The sequence below is a fragment of the Vicia villosa genome, linkage group LG7 (genome assembly GCF_029867415.1).
Source record: "Vicia villosa cultivar HV-30 ecotype Madison, WI linkage group LG7, Vvil1.0, whole genome shotgun sequence".
In the NCBI taxonomy this organism is placed as follows: domain Eukaryota; kingdom Viridiplantae; phylum Streptophyta; class Magnoliopsida; order Fabales; family Fabaceae; genus Vicia; species Vicia villosa.
In genome coordinates, this window is record NC_081186.1 from 88,413,947 (window position 1) to 88,432,379 (window position 18,433).

Here is an 18,433-nt window from a genome sequence, read left to right on the forward strand (position 1 = left end):
AGGATTGGCATAATTTTGCTAAAACATGGTTTACTGCAAAGATGTCAAGGAAGATGTTCTAACACGTTGCTCAGGAAAGATGTCCTAACAAATGTTGTGACATGTCATACCAGAACATTAGCACAGTTTTAAAGCTTGACAGATTTAATTTGACTCTGTGATATTTACTTTGGATATATATCGGTATATTTCACAGGTCAAGAAGATTTAATCTGGAACAAATTTTGTATGTCCAACTGTATACAAGTTACCAAAATTGGATGTTAAGACAATTTAGGAAACTTGATATTGCGTTCCAAGATTTAAGGAGATTTATCTACACACTTGGTACATCAATCAGCTTGTGGATCAAGAAACATCTTGATACAGAATTCGAAGTCCATGGACTGCAAAGGTGTATTTAAAGAGAAGATCTGACCTAATGTAAAACTAAATTTTCACGATTTTGTAAATTAGGGGAAGCTTAGAGTTGCAGGTTTACGAGTCTCTCGTGTAGGTGTTTGTCACCCTTGTATCTTCTGATACTTTTGGTAGAAATTTTGCTCTCACTCAGAAGCCTTTAGGTAATGAGTTGAGTTTTGATTCTCACTCTTGAAGCTTTTAAGAAAAAGAGTTGAGTTTTTGTATTGGAAGTGTGATTTTCTTGTTGAGTTGTTTCTTGATACAGTCATAGAAATTGGGGCAGCCAGATATCGCTGAGGTGATTTAGGTTGTGGGATGGCGATTTCCCAGGTCTGGATGTCAACTTCTAGGCAGAAGTTACATTAGGTAATGATTCGACGAGAAGTTAAAAACTGAAACTATTTAGGCTTTGAACTAATAATATTGATAGTAGATTTCCTTCCTGGCTTAATAGCCCCTAGATTAGGTGTTGTTGCACTGAAATGGGTTAACATTTCTATGTGTTATTTATCATTTTTCAATTTTTATTTCAGTATCAAACATAGCTTGATGAATCTGTTCAATTTGGAGACAAATGTCGTAACATCTGTCTTGAAATTATTATGAAGTAAAGACATCGGTATTAACATGTTTTTCCTGTACCAGAAATTTCAATTGGTATCAGAGCAGGCACCCTGATCCATTGGGTGAGCTTCAGGAGTATTTTTTAGATACTACTATTCTTGTTGGAAGGATGAAGTATTATCATCCCAGCCATCTATGGACAATAGATCTTGAAGAATTATCACGATAGGAGAATCCTGGTGTTGAAGAGATGAAAGGTAAATATTTGAGTTGGATCTTTATCACTTTGATATCATCAACTTCAGTATCTATGGAATTGGTGAGAACTCTACATCACTTGTGTTGTGGCCCAAGATACTTGGGAGTTTCTCAAGTCCACTCATAAAAGCACATCAAAGTGTATTTGGGAGAAAAGAGTTCAAAAGAAAAGATGATCAAGAAGAAAATACTCTGGTCTCTACTCCAGAGGTTTGACATGAAAGTGACAAATTATTGAAGATCAACAAGATCAATTTTGGTTGTTTCCAACGTTTGGGATCTTATGCCCTGGTCTCTAATGAAGGGTTTCTTATTTCTAATGTGTTCCTTGAAAGGAAAATTAACCAGGTGTTGAAGAAATAGGTCAAAATGTCTAGGACATCTGTGTTTACTTCAACAAGCTTGTTATACTTAAGAAAATACTGGAACTGGAGTATAGATCAATCAATGTCAGAACATTCATGTATATGGGTGTGAAGACCTTGGATCTGTGTAGAGCAAAATTCTCTACTTATCTCAAGAACAACTCTATAGGTTTTCTAATTCTTGGTCTAATCAAGAAGGTGATTCTGATAATGTTCTTGCCAAGAGTTTACTGGTTGACTGGAAAATGGACGTCTAAGGATTATTGTATTGAGGAGGTTGAGAGAGATAAGAGAAAACTCATCCCAATGTGTTATAAGAAGAGAGAGAGAGAGAGAGAGAGAGAGAGAGAGAGAGAGAGAGAGAGAGAGAGAGAGAGAGAGAGAGAGAGAGAGAGAGAGAGAGAGAGAGAGAGAGAGAGAGAGAGAGAGAGAGAGAGAGAGAGAGAGAGAGAGAGAGAGGTGAATGATTTTATAGTGAACATGATATCATTTTCTTTTCTTACAAATTTTTTGTAGTAAAACACAAAAATTGGAAAGAAAAAATATTTTATTTTAAGACAAGAATAAATGTTTATAAATATTCTTTGATCAAAATTATTATTAAGATGATCCAAACCCTGAACACCACAATAGTGTTAGATGTGGTCTTATTCGACTTGAAGAATTATTCTTTACTGCGTGCAAAGGATAATCGATTTCCACCAAAAAATAATATTATTAAGATAAAAAATATTTTGTTTGCAAGTGATGTATTTTTTTTCAAGCATTAGATTTTTTTACCTTATGTTCAATGTATTTATTTGTATAATATTATATTTTATATTTTATATAAATAAAAAATTGTTATTTAAAGAAAGTAATATTTTTTAATTATATTATATATTTATATATATAGAAAATGAGTTGGATATTTCTTCTGGAACCTTACTTGAATGTAATGAATGTATTGATCTAAGTAACGCTATATGGTTTTAAATTTCCGTTATATTTATTAGAATTAGAATAACGGAATTAGAGAAATTAATGTGAATTTTCTAAATATATATATAATTAAAAATGAATAAAATTAAAAAAGAACAAAGTTTTATTTAAAGAATATAAAATGAAAATTATACATAAATTGTGATCTTGGTAAAGCAACTTGTTCATATGTCATGGGTTTTATCCTATGAATTTAGTAACAAAAATTCAAATAGTTTTAAGAATTGATGAATCTCGGGGAAGTGGCTAAAATTAAGAGAGTGTTCTTTTTAAAAGAAATTGTAAGGGTTTAAGAGAGGAATGAGATGCTCAAAAAGTGTATCCATAAGATGCAACTACATGAGAAAGAATTCTAATATGATGCTCTTAGTTCCAAAAATATCTATTGAGTGAACAATATAGAAAATAGATAGTATTGTTTTTTAAGGATAATTCTGTGTATTAAAGAACATCATATTGCAACCAAAATTATATAACAAATTTTATAAAACTAAAATATTATATGATTGTTTAAAACCGTAGGATCTGATGACTCGGAAAAGGAATAAGTTTTTTTTATATATTATTTAAGTGAAAAACCGTTTAAAATAATTATATCACTTAAGAACTCATGGATATTAAAATCTATCATGCATGCCCTACCGTTGTAAATGCATAGTCTTTAAGAGTAATAATGGTTATCTCCTTAAATCTTATGCAACCGCTCTCATATTTAGGATATTTAGGGATGTAAAGGAATATTCATGGGTACGGATAGTATGATATTTGTGTCAATCCCGTTGGATAAATATGATATTCATGTTTGTTCCATATCCATGTGGATATCTACTAAATGGGTATTCCGCGGATATTGTGATTATGATACAAGACGTTATTATCACAAAACATTCATACAAATATCTCTTATTTTAACAACAAAAATTCATCAAATTAATTTCCTTCATTTTCACCAAAGCATAATATCTTATAAATTTCATTTTTAACAAAAAAAAAAAGAATGATTTTGTGATTGTGAGTTATGGTGGAAGAGCAGACGACAGAGGAGTAGAAAGAATGACACTGATTGGATGGGAAAAGAGCAATATTGGTTGGTTGGACGGTAGAATTATTCAAGTGAGGTATGTAGTATAGAAGAAGCTTAAATATGAATTGGCCAATAAATTTTATATAGAATATAAAGGTTTTCTTCAAAGAAAACTTCAACAAAAAATATATATGAGGAAACTAGTTTGTTTTGTTAAGATAGAGTATAATAAACTAATAATATCTAAGTAATTTTTATAATTTATTAACGAATATGGATATTTGCGGGCACAGGTAACATTAAACTCGTATCCATATCCATTAATAAACGAGTATTTAAATATCCATTTAATTTTCCGTGGATATATACTGTGGCGGTTCTATAGCCCAGCGAGCCCGGGCACGCGCCCGGGCTCAACCCCTATTTTCTTTATATTTTCCCCAATTTAATAGTAGAATTTTAGACGAAATAAGGGGCAAAATTATTTAAAATAAGGGTGTAAAAACTAAAATACATGAATACCTAATGGTCCAAACAGGCCCAACCCAATTAATTATATAGAATTATAATAAAATTTTAAAAAGGTAATTATTTTTTCTCTTAATTTTTCTTCTTCTACAATGGAGTTATACTGTACACAGTGTCAGTGATGAAACAATATAGAAGCTGGAAATATAGAAGCTAGTTTTTTTATATACACTTAGGTAGTTAGGTTCCTTTTGCTACTATACAGAACTTCTTTTTTTTAATGCTACAGAAGCTATGTTTTTTTTGGACCGGAAATATAAGCTAGTTAAGAAACATGAAGTGATGAAACAATACATTTTTATTATTATTCTGTGTACTGGCAATACTGCATATGCATATAGGTATAGTAATATAGGTTCAAAATTCAAACTATTAAAAAAAGATTTATTAGGTTAATTTAGGTTTAATTTTATTCAATGAATTAATTTCAATTTTGTTCAACGAATTAATTTCAATTTTGTTCAATTTTGTTCAATGAATTAATATAATTTTAATGAAGCAATGAGATACGATTTTTACTTTCAATTTAGTTTCATAGTTTATTTTTTTGAATCATTAAATTTCGAGGATGAGGAGGTTTTTGGTTCCTAGAACAAGTATTGAAAGAGTGAATGTTAAGCAACCGGAAGCCGAAGTAGAAGAAACACCCCCTAATGTGGCCAATGACTTTAATCTAAATGAGATTGTGTGTGATCCAGGATGTAGGAAACAAATTCATGAGTATGCTCCGGATATTCAAGACCAAGTGAGAAGGACATATATATTGAAGGGTCCAACGCAACCAGATTTAGCAAGATTTCCTCGTACTCAATTTGGGAAGTCTTCAAGAGCATTTTGTAAAGCATGGTATAAGAATTATACATGGATTGAATACAGTGAATAGAAGGATGCAGCTTATTGTTTCCATTGCTTTCTTTTTAAGCCGCCCGGGAGGGCCGAACACTTTGGTTATGAAGTCTTCAACAAAGACGGATTTAAAGATCGGAAGCATGCATCTAAAGGATTTAAAGATCATATTGGTAGTCATGATAGTAAGCACAACTCATGTATGAAACACTATGACGATTATAATAATCAAAGACAAAATGTGACAAGTATCTTTGCTAAAGCAACTAGGGAATCAGAAGAATTGTATAAGATCTGTTTGATTTGTTCTTTAGATTGTATTAGATATCTCATAGCACAAGCTCATTGAGTTGACTTTGATATTGCCGGTGTCGACAGCATCTGTTGAAAGAGCTTTTTCAGCAATGAAGATTATCAAGTCTAATTTGCGCAACAAGATCAACAATGTGTATTTCAATGACTTGATGATATGTTACACCGAGCGGGAGATATTCAAGTCACTTAAAGATGTTGAGATTATTCGAACATTCACCGCAAAGAAGTCTCGGAGAAGGCATTTACCTCTCAATTTTATTTAACATACTTTATGACTATTTATATATTGTCACGTGAAACGTATAGTAAATTTTTTTGCCCAGGCTACATTAAATTCCTGGCTCCGCCACTGGATATATATTAAACTACTTGCCTTGTATCCATGGCGGATTTTATCCGTTAATATTCGCGGGAATGGATATTTTTGTCATTCCTACTCATTCCTATGTCTGTGAACTTGTCATGGTTACTTATTAATCTTTGAAAAAGATTATCTGCCCTTGTCTATCCTTTCAAAATATTTTCTTTTGTCCCTTGATTTTTGTCTTTTGTTTTTACTAGACCTCCTCTATTTAAACTGGTTTAGCTCACTAAAAAAAACTCTAAATACATAATTTAAAATTTAAAAATTACGCAAAATACACTTAAGAAATCCTCTCTTTAGAAGTACAAAAGTCTAGTGAGTAAATCTCTACCATTAAACTTTCATTGTTGTGTTCCACAAACAATGGGTTGCTAAATCTCGCATGTTCACTACCATGTTATGTTATTTTTATTGGGTCCTAAAGGACCTAAACTCTAACACTTAATTTCCTCATCTCAAAGCCTTAACTCACTCCTTAATAAGAGACATCCCTCAATTTGGATCAACATATCTACTAGGATACACTTTACATATCACAACTTATTGTCACAAATCTCATAATCACGACACATATAAATAATTTTCATTGTCAAAACACATTTCAATTATACACGGATTTATACAAGGAAAAGTGTTTGAACCTGTCCAATGAATCGAATAATCCCTTTGTTTTTGGTTGGGGTGGTATTTCTGAACTTGGTAATATTTGTTAGCCTGCGGCCTGCCCATCCCAACCCTCTAAAAAATTAAGGTAAAATTCCAAAGTAATAGAGATAAACAGATATATTAGGTCTTGATATACACTTATTTAGAGAGATCGATATATGTCTGCTTGGTAAGTTGGTCAGGGATATCCATTATGAATCCAATAAGTTGTAGGTTATAATGTTTATATATAAATGCTTGAATGGTAATCCTTTATTAAATTCTACTACAACTCTACAATGAAATTCCATATCTAAATAAAAAATAAAAAAAAATCGTTATACATAGTTTCTAGTTTAAAATTGAGAAAGATAATTCTAATTTTATGTACTCTCTTTGTCTTTATAAAGAATATTTAAGAAACTATGTTAATTATGTAGCTATTCATTATACTCATACGAGGATATAGGATATTTAGGTAGATGGACACGATTACCACTTCTATGTATATTGCATTAAGACCGTCCATTGCATCAAAAAATTGGAGTTTTTTGAAAAGGTTCTTCATTTAGCCACATGGAATGTTAATCTTGATGAAATGTATAAAACCATTTCTAAATACAAATGAGTATTGAATTACAAAACTTTTGTCACCTTTAACATGCATTGACAAAGGATTTGAAAATTCAAGTCATATAAGATTAATAAATTTTTCATTTGGTGTATTTCATAAGTTAATATCCATATTTTCCACATAAAAATATGGAGCCCTCAAACCATTTCAGTTGTTGTTTATGACATGAAGAATTAGTTTATTTTTCCAAGAATATGTTTTTATGTGGATTAATTCCAAATCCAATGGTATTGGTTAAATTTATCTCTTTCTAGTTGGTCTTTGGTGAAATTGGAAGACGGGAAATTCTAGGTGTATTAGACATGAACCTCTAGCAACTAGCATGGTAATTTTTGAAACCTTTAGGTGTTCCTTGATAAGTGCCAAAATGTTGTTATTTTTAGTATATAATTGTGGCACTTATCGATTCTATTCATTCTGTTTTTGTAATAAATTCCCCACTTTTGTGTATATATTCACATTATTTAGTTTTTATATGTTTTATATACCGTTTAATAGTTTTTCCTTTGTTTTTATAGGTATTCATGCTTATTGGAGCCTCGAGGAATAAAGTGTCGAAGGCACGGCTCCGATTGCGCGATTTTGGATCAAATAAGCAAGTTTTGTGCAGAGAGCGCCGCTGAGCGGCGTGTCAGCGCGCTTTCCAGGGGCGAACCAATTTTTTCTGGCCGCTAAGCGGTGACTCTGGCCGCTAAGCGGAGGCCTGTTTACTGTTCTTGATATTTTTGTAATACGTGTAGTCCGCTAAGCGAGATTTGGCCGCTAAGCGGCCGTAGCAGAAAATGTGTTTATATTTCTTCATTTGAACCATTTTAGGGTTATGGTTTTGGAGAGTTTTTGGTTCCAACTCCATCATTTTCATTCTTAGAGTAGGATTAGCTTAGAAAACAACACCGGGTCATGCACTTGGAAGATCGGAGGTGGATTTCTCATCAACCGGAGCTGACAACCCGCGAGATGTTTGGTTTATCTTCTATTCTTTGTGTATTTCTTTGTGTTGGGTTTGTTTGTATAGTTACTCGAATCTTATGTATATTTATCGATTATAATGTTATATTTAACTTGCTTTACGAATCTGTGTTGATGTTATCCTGGATTTTTGCTCTATGCTGGGGATTTGGGGTGCTTTAGAGATAAACTTCTTGAATCCTTATCTAGGATGATTATCTGTTGGTTCTGAACTCTAGAGATAGATTTAGAGCTAGCATTCACTGTTTGTATCTGTTCTTAATGCTTTCGTGTTTGAGCGGCGCGCGAGAGATCGCCGACGCGAGAATATGGATGTTCTCGTGACTTTGCGTTAGAGATAACCTTAGTTGTGAGATGATTTCGTTTGTGCTCCAGAGATGGACGCTTATGTGAGAGATACGTGATGACATAGATGAGTATCGTAGGTTGAGTATAACGGGTTGGTAAGTGTATGTTTGTGAAGAGTGAGTATATTTACCTTCCTGATAAGTTATCTCTTTTCTAAGAATGTGTTTATTCTTTTCTTGTCTATATCTTTGTTTACTTTTTGCTCATTCAAACCAAAGCTCGGAACCGTAGAAACTGTTGAATGGCATCTCTCCATCTCTGAGGACGATAATTCCCGGATCATTATTTCCAAATCTTTTTTGTTGCTTGCCCTATACTGCATTCAACAAAATGGCGCCGTTGCCGGGGATGGATGTGAATTGCATCGCAATAGTTCCCGTGGTTTTGAGCTTTGTATATATCGTATATATTGTATAGTTTCACTTGTATATATATTTACTTGTACATGTTTACTTGTTTATGTTCACCATATAAGTTTACTTGTATATGTTACATATAAGTATACTTTTACTGGTGAATGTTGGTGAAACATGTTGATCTCGGATGAGCTCTTTAATAACAAATCTTCATTTTTCAACTTGTGAATCCAACATTCACCAATTTTCTCTTTTTGTATGATAATAATTGTATTTGTTCCATACTTGTATATATGTGTTTGTTTATGGATATAGTTGTATACTTTCATTTTTATGTTCGTATAATTGTTGTATATATTTGTACCCGTAACGTTTGTTGAGTGGTTGGTTAGGACACTTTCTTTAGGCTTGTGTGGTGAGACGTCACCATGGCATGACGAGAGGAGGCTACTTTCCAAACACCGAAACAATAAAGGCGTCGAGCTAATGACGTAAAACAAGCGCTTGTTAGGAGGCACCCCAACGGTTGTAAATGTTGTTTATATTTCTGTTTATGAGGTATTTAGGTGAAGTGGTGAGTGATGGGAACAATTGTTTATGTTCTGATTTTTCTGGTTTTTCTGTCATCCGCTAAGCGAGCCTAACTCTGCTAAGCGATGACAGTAAAATTTTGTTTTCTTGTTTTGTACCAGTGGGATTCCTATTCCACTTGGTTCACTCCTTTTTCCCACTTTCACCAAGGCTATTTAGTAGTAGATACTAGTTTTATTTTTCTAATTCTTTTATTGGTTGTTTGTACTCAAATTTTGTTCGGTAATTCGAAGATTTTTGAGGTGATTTTCCAAAGCTTGAGTGTTTCAACTTGCGGATGTATGGTAGGATATTATTTTTGAAGTGTATCATTCAAGGTACTCATTTATCGCTTTCTATAGCATAACATGTTTAGGAAACTTTTCATTTGTACAATTACCATACCATTCATTCTTTTGCATTACTTGCTTGTTGATTGAATCACTTTAGTTCCCAAACCATAAATGTGAGGAAGCTTTCCATTGTTTACATATGCTGGAGGCCACAATCTTTGTTTTAACTGGATTTTATTATGCTTAATCTTTTGTTTATGTTGATTTTATGGAAGCATGAAAAGGATCAAGGCATTTTGTTTCATTTTGAGCACAACTACCATAACCAAATAGTCAATTCACCTTGTGAGTGTGTGATCATTTGTTAACCCTTTTGAGCCTTTTTGTCAATATCCATGTTGTTTTTGCTAAATGCTTATCTTTGAGTGTTTAGTTCTCATTTTTGCATGGATGATTGATTCTTTGTTTTCTTGAACCCTCAACCATGATTTTTGGTATGAATTTTTACCTTGCCTTAGAAGTAGGGAGTATTCATATGATGGTGTAGTTGAATTCAAGTTGGGGAGAAAAATGATTGTGCACTTATTTGGTTGTTGCTATGAGGTTGAAAAGAAAAAAAAAGTGAAAAGAAAGAAAAGAAAAGAAAAAAAAAAGAGAAAAAGTTTTGAAAAAGAAAAAGAAAAGAGAAGTGAATAATTGTGCTAATAAGTATTGTGATTGGTTTGAGAAACTTGTGGTTAAGGAAGAAGTTTAATCGAGATTTTGTTGTTTGAATCTTTGGTGGATTGATCACTCCCTTAGGTTTAGGCAAGTTTTTGTTTCGATTAGCCTTAGGACTTATCCTTTGTTTGTTAACCAAGCCACATTACAACCTTGAAAAGTCCTTGTGATTCTTGCTTTTGTATCTTCAATGTGATTTTTGGATGAATGCATAATTTAATCTTTTGTTTGCAAGATTGTTGGATGAGTGTTAAAAGTCCTTCACCTTTGTGTGTTCTTCATCCATTGATGAATTTTTGCTAGGTGTGATTCATGAAGTGAGCATGTATTGTGTTAGAATGTTTTGTATGCTTTTTGTACTTAAGATGCGTTTCATTTACATGTTGTCGTTGTAGGATAGTGGTAAGTATTTACTTTGTTTATACGTTTTTGTATTGAGCCATACATTTGTTTTTGGTTTTCAAAACTTGTTGATTCACAATTCTTTGGTTTATTACTTTTGATTCTTTGATTTATTTGACATTGTTTGAGGACAAACAAAGTTTTAAGTTGGGGAGAGTTTGATAAGTGCCAAAATGTTGTTATTTTTAGTATATAATTGTGGCACTTATCGATTCTATTCATTCTGTTTTTGTAATAAATTCCCCACTTTTGTGTATATATTCACATTATTTAGTTTTTATATGTTTTATATACCGTTTAATAGTTTTTCCTTTGTTTTTATAGGTATTCATGCTTATTGGAGCCTCGAGGAATAAAGTGTCGAAGGCACGGCTCCGATTGCGCGATTTTGGATCAAATAAGCAAGTTTTGTGCAGAGAGCGCCGCTGAGCAGCGTGTAAGCGCGCTTTCCAGGGGCGAACCAAATTTTTCTGGCCGCTAAGCGGAGGCCTGTTTACTGTTCTTGATATTTTTGTAATACGTGTAGTCCGCTAAGTGAGATTTGGCCGCTAAGCGGCCGTAGCAGAAAATGTGTTTATATTTCTTCATTTGAACCATTTTAGGGTTATGGTTTTGGAGAGTTTTTGGTTCCAACTCCATCATTTTCATTCTTAGAGTAGGATTAGCTTAGAAAACAACACCGGGTCATGCACTTGGAAGATCGGAGGTGGATTTCTCATCAACCGGAGCTGACAACCGCGAGATGTTTGGTTTATCTTCTATTCTTTGTGTATTTCTTTGTGTTGGGTTTGTTTGTATAGTTACTCGAATCTTATGTATATTTATCGATTATAATGTTATATTTAACTTGCTTTACGAATCTGTGTTGATGTTATCCTGGATTTTTGCTCTATGCTGGGGATTTGGGGTGCTTTAGAGATAAACTTCTTGAATCCTTATCTAGGATGATTATCTGTTGGTTCTGAACTCTAGAGATAGATTTAGAGCTAGCATTCACTGTTTGTATCTGTTCTTAATGCTTTCGTGTTTGAGCGGCGCGCGAGAGATCGCCGACGCGAGAATATGGATGTTCTCGTGACTTTGCGTTAGAGATAACCTTAGTTGTGAGATGATTTCGTTTGTGCTCCAGAGATGGACGCTTATGTGAGAGATACGTGATGACATAGATGAGTATCGTAGGTTGAGTATAACGGGTTGGTAAGTGTATGTTTGTGAAGAGTGAGTATATTTACCTTCCTGATAAGTTATTTCTCTTCTAAGAATGTGTTTATTCTTTTCTTGTCTATATCTTTGTTTACTTTTTGCTCATTCAAACCAAAGCTCGGAACCGTAGAAACTGTTGAATGGCATCTCTCCATCTCTGAGGACGATAATTCCCGGATCAATATTTCCAAATCTTTTTTGTTGCTTGCCCTATACTGCATTCAACATTCCTCTTTTCTTTATCATTATTTTCATGGCGTTAAGGAGTCTCTTTATTGAGTTCATTCGATTGCTTACCACCATTCTAGTACCCAATGCATTGTTCTTATTGTTGGTAGAAGTTATCTCAATGATGTTGGTAAAACAAGTTTTGATGGGTTGTTTAGTATAGAGGATGGCCTTTGGATCAATGTTTTTAGATGTTTTCTTGATGATACTAATAATAATAATAATGCTCATTTGGATGTAATTCCCCAAATATTAAAGATATATGAATCATGACTTCAAGAATGTTGTTCACTTGTTTGTTATTCTTATTCCATTCTTGCTTTAAACCTTATTTCCAGAAATAATATTTATTTTTCAATATTATGCAATCAAATTATATATTTTAAAAACTATTTAAAGATTAATTAGAGTGTTCTGTTGACCCACACCATAATATATGGTAATTAGAGTGTCGTCTTATTATCTAAATTGGAATTGTCTCACTATTAAAAATTTCACCTTGGGCAAGTTTCGCTTCCAAGGCTTGGTAGAATTATGAAATTAGACGCCTTGAAGAATGAATATTTGCGAGAATAACTATTCTTTTTTCTTTTCCTATTATTCTTTTTCCCTTGTATAAAATAATAAGTACGCGAGCATACTATTTTTTTTCTTTGAAAAAGTTAAGATAATATTATATTTAAAAAACTCAAGAAAAAGATGTGTCAAAATAGAGCCAACGACATGTCAAGATAAAAAGGACACAAAAAATGATACTGCAAAACAAAAACAACAACATTTTTTCTTGAAAAATATTTCCCGACCAGCGTTTTTCAAGTTAGACAATTTTCTCATAAAACTTGTTTTTTGATTAAAAAGATATGTTTGAGAGAGTAATTCGATTCATGAGAAATAATTTATTTCTTTGAAGTAATTTATGTTAGCGCAACTATTTTTTTATTAATTTAAAATAAAATATTACGTTCATATTCTAATATTAAAATATTAAATATATTAACATAAAGTTGAGATGGCCGAGTTGGTCTAAGGCGTCAGATTAAGGTTCTGGTCCGAAAGGGCGTGGGTTCAAATCCCACTCTCAACAATTTATTTTTAGTTTTTTTATTGTTACTATCCATTTGAGCATAATATTATCAACAACCTATACATCCACCACACATTCACCATGCATCAAAATACATATTATTATCCTTCAATTATATTCTCTACTACTATACATATTTTTTCAAATCCCACTCTCAACAATTTATTTTTAGTTTTTTTATTGTTACTATTCATTTGAGCATAATATTATCAACAACCTATACATCCACCACACATTCACCATGCATCAAAATACATATTATTATCCTTCAATTATATTCTCTACTACTATACATATTTATTCATCACAACAACAAAATTATGTGACCTAATTTAATTCCTATCAAAATGAAAATAATTTTTATTATCTTAATAAAAGTGATGACATATTTACAACTTAAATCACTCCGAGAAAATAGATAATCAATTCCTTAACAATAAATACAAAAATACAACTTATGTTGTTGTTCATATACAAATCATTATTTTTATATTTAATATCCTTATTGATTATGCGTGTTTACTCGAGATTCATTTTGGTATCTTAACTTGTAAAAGGTCCATATTGATTCATTAACTCTTCAAAATGTATTGTGTTAGTCTTTTATGTGTACAAAGTAACAAATTAAGCGACCAATTTTTACATGTCCTCGAACAACAAAATTATGAGTGAAATGTATGGGTCTTCACCTAGCTTCAGGCTCCTCACCTAGCCAGCTATGTGTAGAAAAATGCCATAGGCACTGTATGGTATGTCCAGTTAGCTCTCTACTACAACACATGTACTTGTTTTTTCTTGTTCAATTTCTTTATCATGTGTACAACAAATACTAATGAAAAAAGGTAATCATTATCAAAATATTCAGAATAGGTTGGAAACTTGGTTGTGTTCATGTACTTAGTACAAAATGAACAACACACCCGAGTCCATTATGCATGGACATTGATAGTATGACTATTACATAAACAACATAAATTAACATAAATTTTCAGCAAGCAATGAAATTAAAATGATAGAACATAGAAAGCTTCACATTTATGTAGAAAATGCAACACCGATCTAGTCATCACTCTTATTAATCGTCTTTTCATTATCCTATTCTTAATAACCTTCCTCTTCTTCTTCATTATCTTCAGCTTGTGCATATTCACTTGATTCTCCACTTCCACTTGTATTATCACTTCCATACTAATAATATAATGGCCTATTAGTAGGTCATTGCATGTAGCTAATAAAGTTGTCTTGAGTAGGTACTAGCTCAAATAGAGCATGTGGTTCTTGCATCCTCGGTTGTAATATATTCAATGAACCATTAATAGATAACATACCTCTATAGTATGCCAAACTAACATTTCAACCATGTAAAAAATAGGCTCTCATTGCAAGATCGATGCTATCGAATTTTGTCACTCCATATTGATGCTTAGTAAGGTATAATCAAGTTTTGACATTTGTCGGATATGATGGTTATCACGGATGTCTATACCAAAGTGTTTACACAATCACATGATCAATCTAAGGAAGCCAAAGGCATGTACTTTTTTTGAATCCACAATCTCCCAAATTTGGATGGAGATTACCCTTGACATGTCTACTTGCTTGCCTTTCTAGATGTACCAGATCAGCTATGCAATTATCAAGATTGCAGAGGAGGAACGGAAAACATGAGTAACATTGTGAAAAAGGAAGGTTATCCAAATTTCAGCTCGAATGGTCAGGTCAGGTCTCTTGAAACGAATAAAATAAATCATTAAAAATTAAAACTAGTATGTTTTATGTATATGTTTACGGTGTAAGTGTTAAAAACTAGTGTCAGTAGATTTTCTCATGATAATTTAATAGGAACTAAAACAATGAATTACACATACAACTATGCTAAGTTGACACAAAATTGTGACACTATGATGTTTTAGTTTTTTAAATATTTTATTGGAACCTCAAAATTTGTGCTTGTACATAATAATATACGACCCTCACATAAAGTGATACGGTGTAAGATCCTGATGTAAGTTTTCGTGTCATAATAATATTGCTCTTACACATATATCATCTTTTTCTCTCAACTATATATATATATATATATATATATATATATATATATATATATATATATATATATATATATATATATATATATATATATATATATATATATATATATATATATATATATATATATATATAGAGAGAGAGAGAGAGAGAGAGGACATATCATATGAGAATGTCATATTTATATGAGAATATGAGAATGAATCTGAACCATTGGATTTTAAAATAAATGATGTAGGAGAGAGAAAAAAAGATTCACCCATAATCTCCACAATTTATTTTAAAATCCAATGGTTCAGATTCATTCTCACATTTTCATATAAATATGACATTCTCATATGATATGCCATATATATATATATATATATATATATATATATATATATATATATATATATATATATATATATATATATATATATATATATATATATATATATATATATACATATACATATACATATATATATATATATATATATGTATATATATGTGTGTGTGCGCGTGTTTTTTTTTAATTCAATGCCTCAACCCTAACTCTAAAAAAAATAATATTATAAAAGCTTTATGATTTAAGTAAATTGAAATTAATTTGCGATCACAATTAATTGTTTGAAAGAGTTAAATTAAAAGGTTATCAAAGAGAAAAAGGAAAACCAAATGAATTAGCACGAGGGTAGTTTAAAAATAGTATGATATATAGGTGTAAGCCTTTTGACTTATGACAAATTTCAACGGTTAATAGCACTCGATCAAACAGTCTTAAATAGTCTGTTTTTTTGGGGAAAGAATGGACCGCCTATTTTTTTTATATATTTTTATTTGAGTTAATATGACCTTGTGATCAATCCTTTTAATAGTTGAGATTTGATGTATGTCAATGGATCATAACTCATATATATGAGTCAGGATCAAATGACACTAAGATATCAAACTTAGTAACATGACACCTCTGATGACTCTTCACTCTATTTCCGTATAATAAAATTCACTGTTGGATTGAAAGTTATGATCATATAGATTGCACCTATAAAATTTCGCATTAATTAAAACTCATTTGATATGTTAAAGAAAAGAGTAAAAATTAACGGTTTTTATGAAATTTTGTAAGATGTTAGTTTTTATACATCTTGTTGACATGTCAAATGGTTTTCGATTTATGTTTAATTTTAAAGACATGATCTATATGATAATATCTTTCAATTCAACAATGAATTTTGTTATACGAACATGGGATAAAGAATTATCAAAAGTGTCATGTTACGAAATTTATCACATTTGTGTCATTTGATCCTGACCATATAGATAGATAGATAAATAGAGAGAGGGAGAGAGAGAGAGAGATATGATCCATTAACACTAGGTATAAGTCTTAAAGACTTACACTAAATATCAATGAGATGAGAGGAAGAAATAACAACCATTGGATTCATCAAGAGAGAGAATTTTAATACATTAATGAAGCTATTAATTTCTCTCTCTTGATGAATCTAATGATTGATATTTCTTCCTCTCATCTCTCATTTAAAAATGTTCTCACTTGATATGCTCCATATATATATATATATATATATATATATATATATATATATATATATATATATATATATATATATATATATATATATATATATATATATATATATATATATATATATATATTAATAGCTTTCTATCAAATGGTCTTATAAATAGCCTAAATATATATTTTTTATTTATTCTATTTAATATGAGCGTTTAATCAAATTTTTTAACGATTGAAATTTAATGCGAGTCTTTTAATCTTACACATAGTGTCAGCGAATCTTGTCTTGTCTTTTATATATATATATATATATATATATATATATATATATATATATATATATATATATATATATATATATATATATATATATATATATGCGTGCGTATTGTTGTCAAACATTAACTTTAACACCAAATCATATTCTTTTATTATTATTCAATCAATAGCTAAGATAAATTTCTTAAAAATTTCATGTTTTAAATTTTAAGTAGATATATTTTAACATTAAGATTAATAATAATAAACAGGTAAAATTTAGTATCATAACACTTTGGTGTCAATTGATTATCGGATCGGTTCACAATAAGTAAAAGTCTAACATACCTTTATGAAAAAAGATTTTACAAGTATTTCTTTATTAAATTTAATAATCTGTTTGATTCAATTCTATTAACAATTGAAATTTGGTGTAAATCTTTTAAACTTATATCAAATATCAACAATTTAGTAAGACAAATTTTTGAGTTTATAGCTTATAACTTATAGTTTATAAGTTCAAATGACAATTTAGACCTATTTGGTAACGGTCTTGGCATCAAGAGCTTATAGTTTATTTTACTAGCTTATAACTTATTTTTCAGACGCTATTTCAAATAGCGCTTTAGCTTATAGCTTATTATTTTTTCTTCCTTTTTTATCCTTATTATTTTAACAAAAATCCATTTTTATCCTTTATAATTTATTTTAATTTAAAATAAAACAATTATGTATTAAATAACTTTTATGTCATTTTACATTTATAAATTAGTTGAACCGCTAATTTTACCAAACACTTTAATTAACTTATCAGCTATCAGTCTCAACCATCGGTTATAAGCTATAAGCTATCAATCATCAACCATAAACTATAAACTATCAGCTAGCTTATCAGTCAACCGCTATTTTTATCAAACAGACCTTGAAAGTGAATATTTGTAACCCGTCAATAAGAGATATGTATTCCATTAAAATATACTTTTAATTTTAAAATAATAATATAACAAAACAAATATAAGAATTTTGATTGGTTGTATATTTAAACTTTAATAAATTCAAAGATTAAAAAAAAATTATGGTTTATGATGACTCGTGAGTGATAATTCACAACATAAAAGAATAAAAATATACAATAAAAATAATAAAGAACATCCTTTCGAGTCAAGACAAAAACAATTTCCAAAACATCTTAAATAAACAGCATAAAATTAAATTAAGGAAAATGTTTAGTAGACACCTTATATGAGTGGTGTTAAGTTTTTCTTTATTTTAAAATATAAACTAAAAAACTCTATTATGAAAGATATAAACACACAGAAAAATAGTAAATCTTTCTATTTAGAGTCTATATTACTTAAATTTTTTCAACTTTCATTGTATATTTGTCTTTTTAAATGAATATCTTCATTTGTAAAAAAAAATGAATATCTTCATTTTTTTAAATAAAGAGAATTATAACCCATATAAATGTTTACATTTTAAAATATTAAGAATAGTTTGAT

The 18,433-nt window shown here is 30.5% G+C and overlaps 1 protein-coding gene and 1 non-coding gene across 2 annotated transcripts; both read left to right on the forward strand.

Moving 5' to 3' along the window:
• The first annotated feature begins 4,690 nt into the window (after window positions 1-4,690).
• On the forward strand, window positions 4,691-5,005 carry LOC131619617 (uncharacterized). Its single transcript, XM_058890695.1, has one exon. It carries the CDS (start codon window positions 4,691-4,693, stop codon window positions 5,003-5,005), a length of 315 nt encoding a protein of 104 aa, XP_058746678.1.
• Window positions 5,006-13,018: 8,013 nt separating this feature from the next.
• TRNAL-AAG (transfer RNA leucine (anticodon AAG)) lies at window positions 13,019-13,099 on the forward strand. The gene has a single exon. It is a non-coding gene; the product is annotated as a tRNA-Leu (tRNA).
• The last annotated feature ends 5,334 nt before the right edge of the window (window positions 13,100-18,433 follow it).

Excerpts from the sequence above, each read along its gene's own strand:
- LOC131619617 (XM_058890695.1), top strand. The coding sequence starts at position 4,691 with ATGAGGAGGTTTTTGGTTCCTAGAACAAGTATTGAAAGAGTGAATGTT.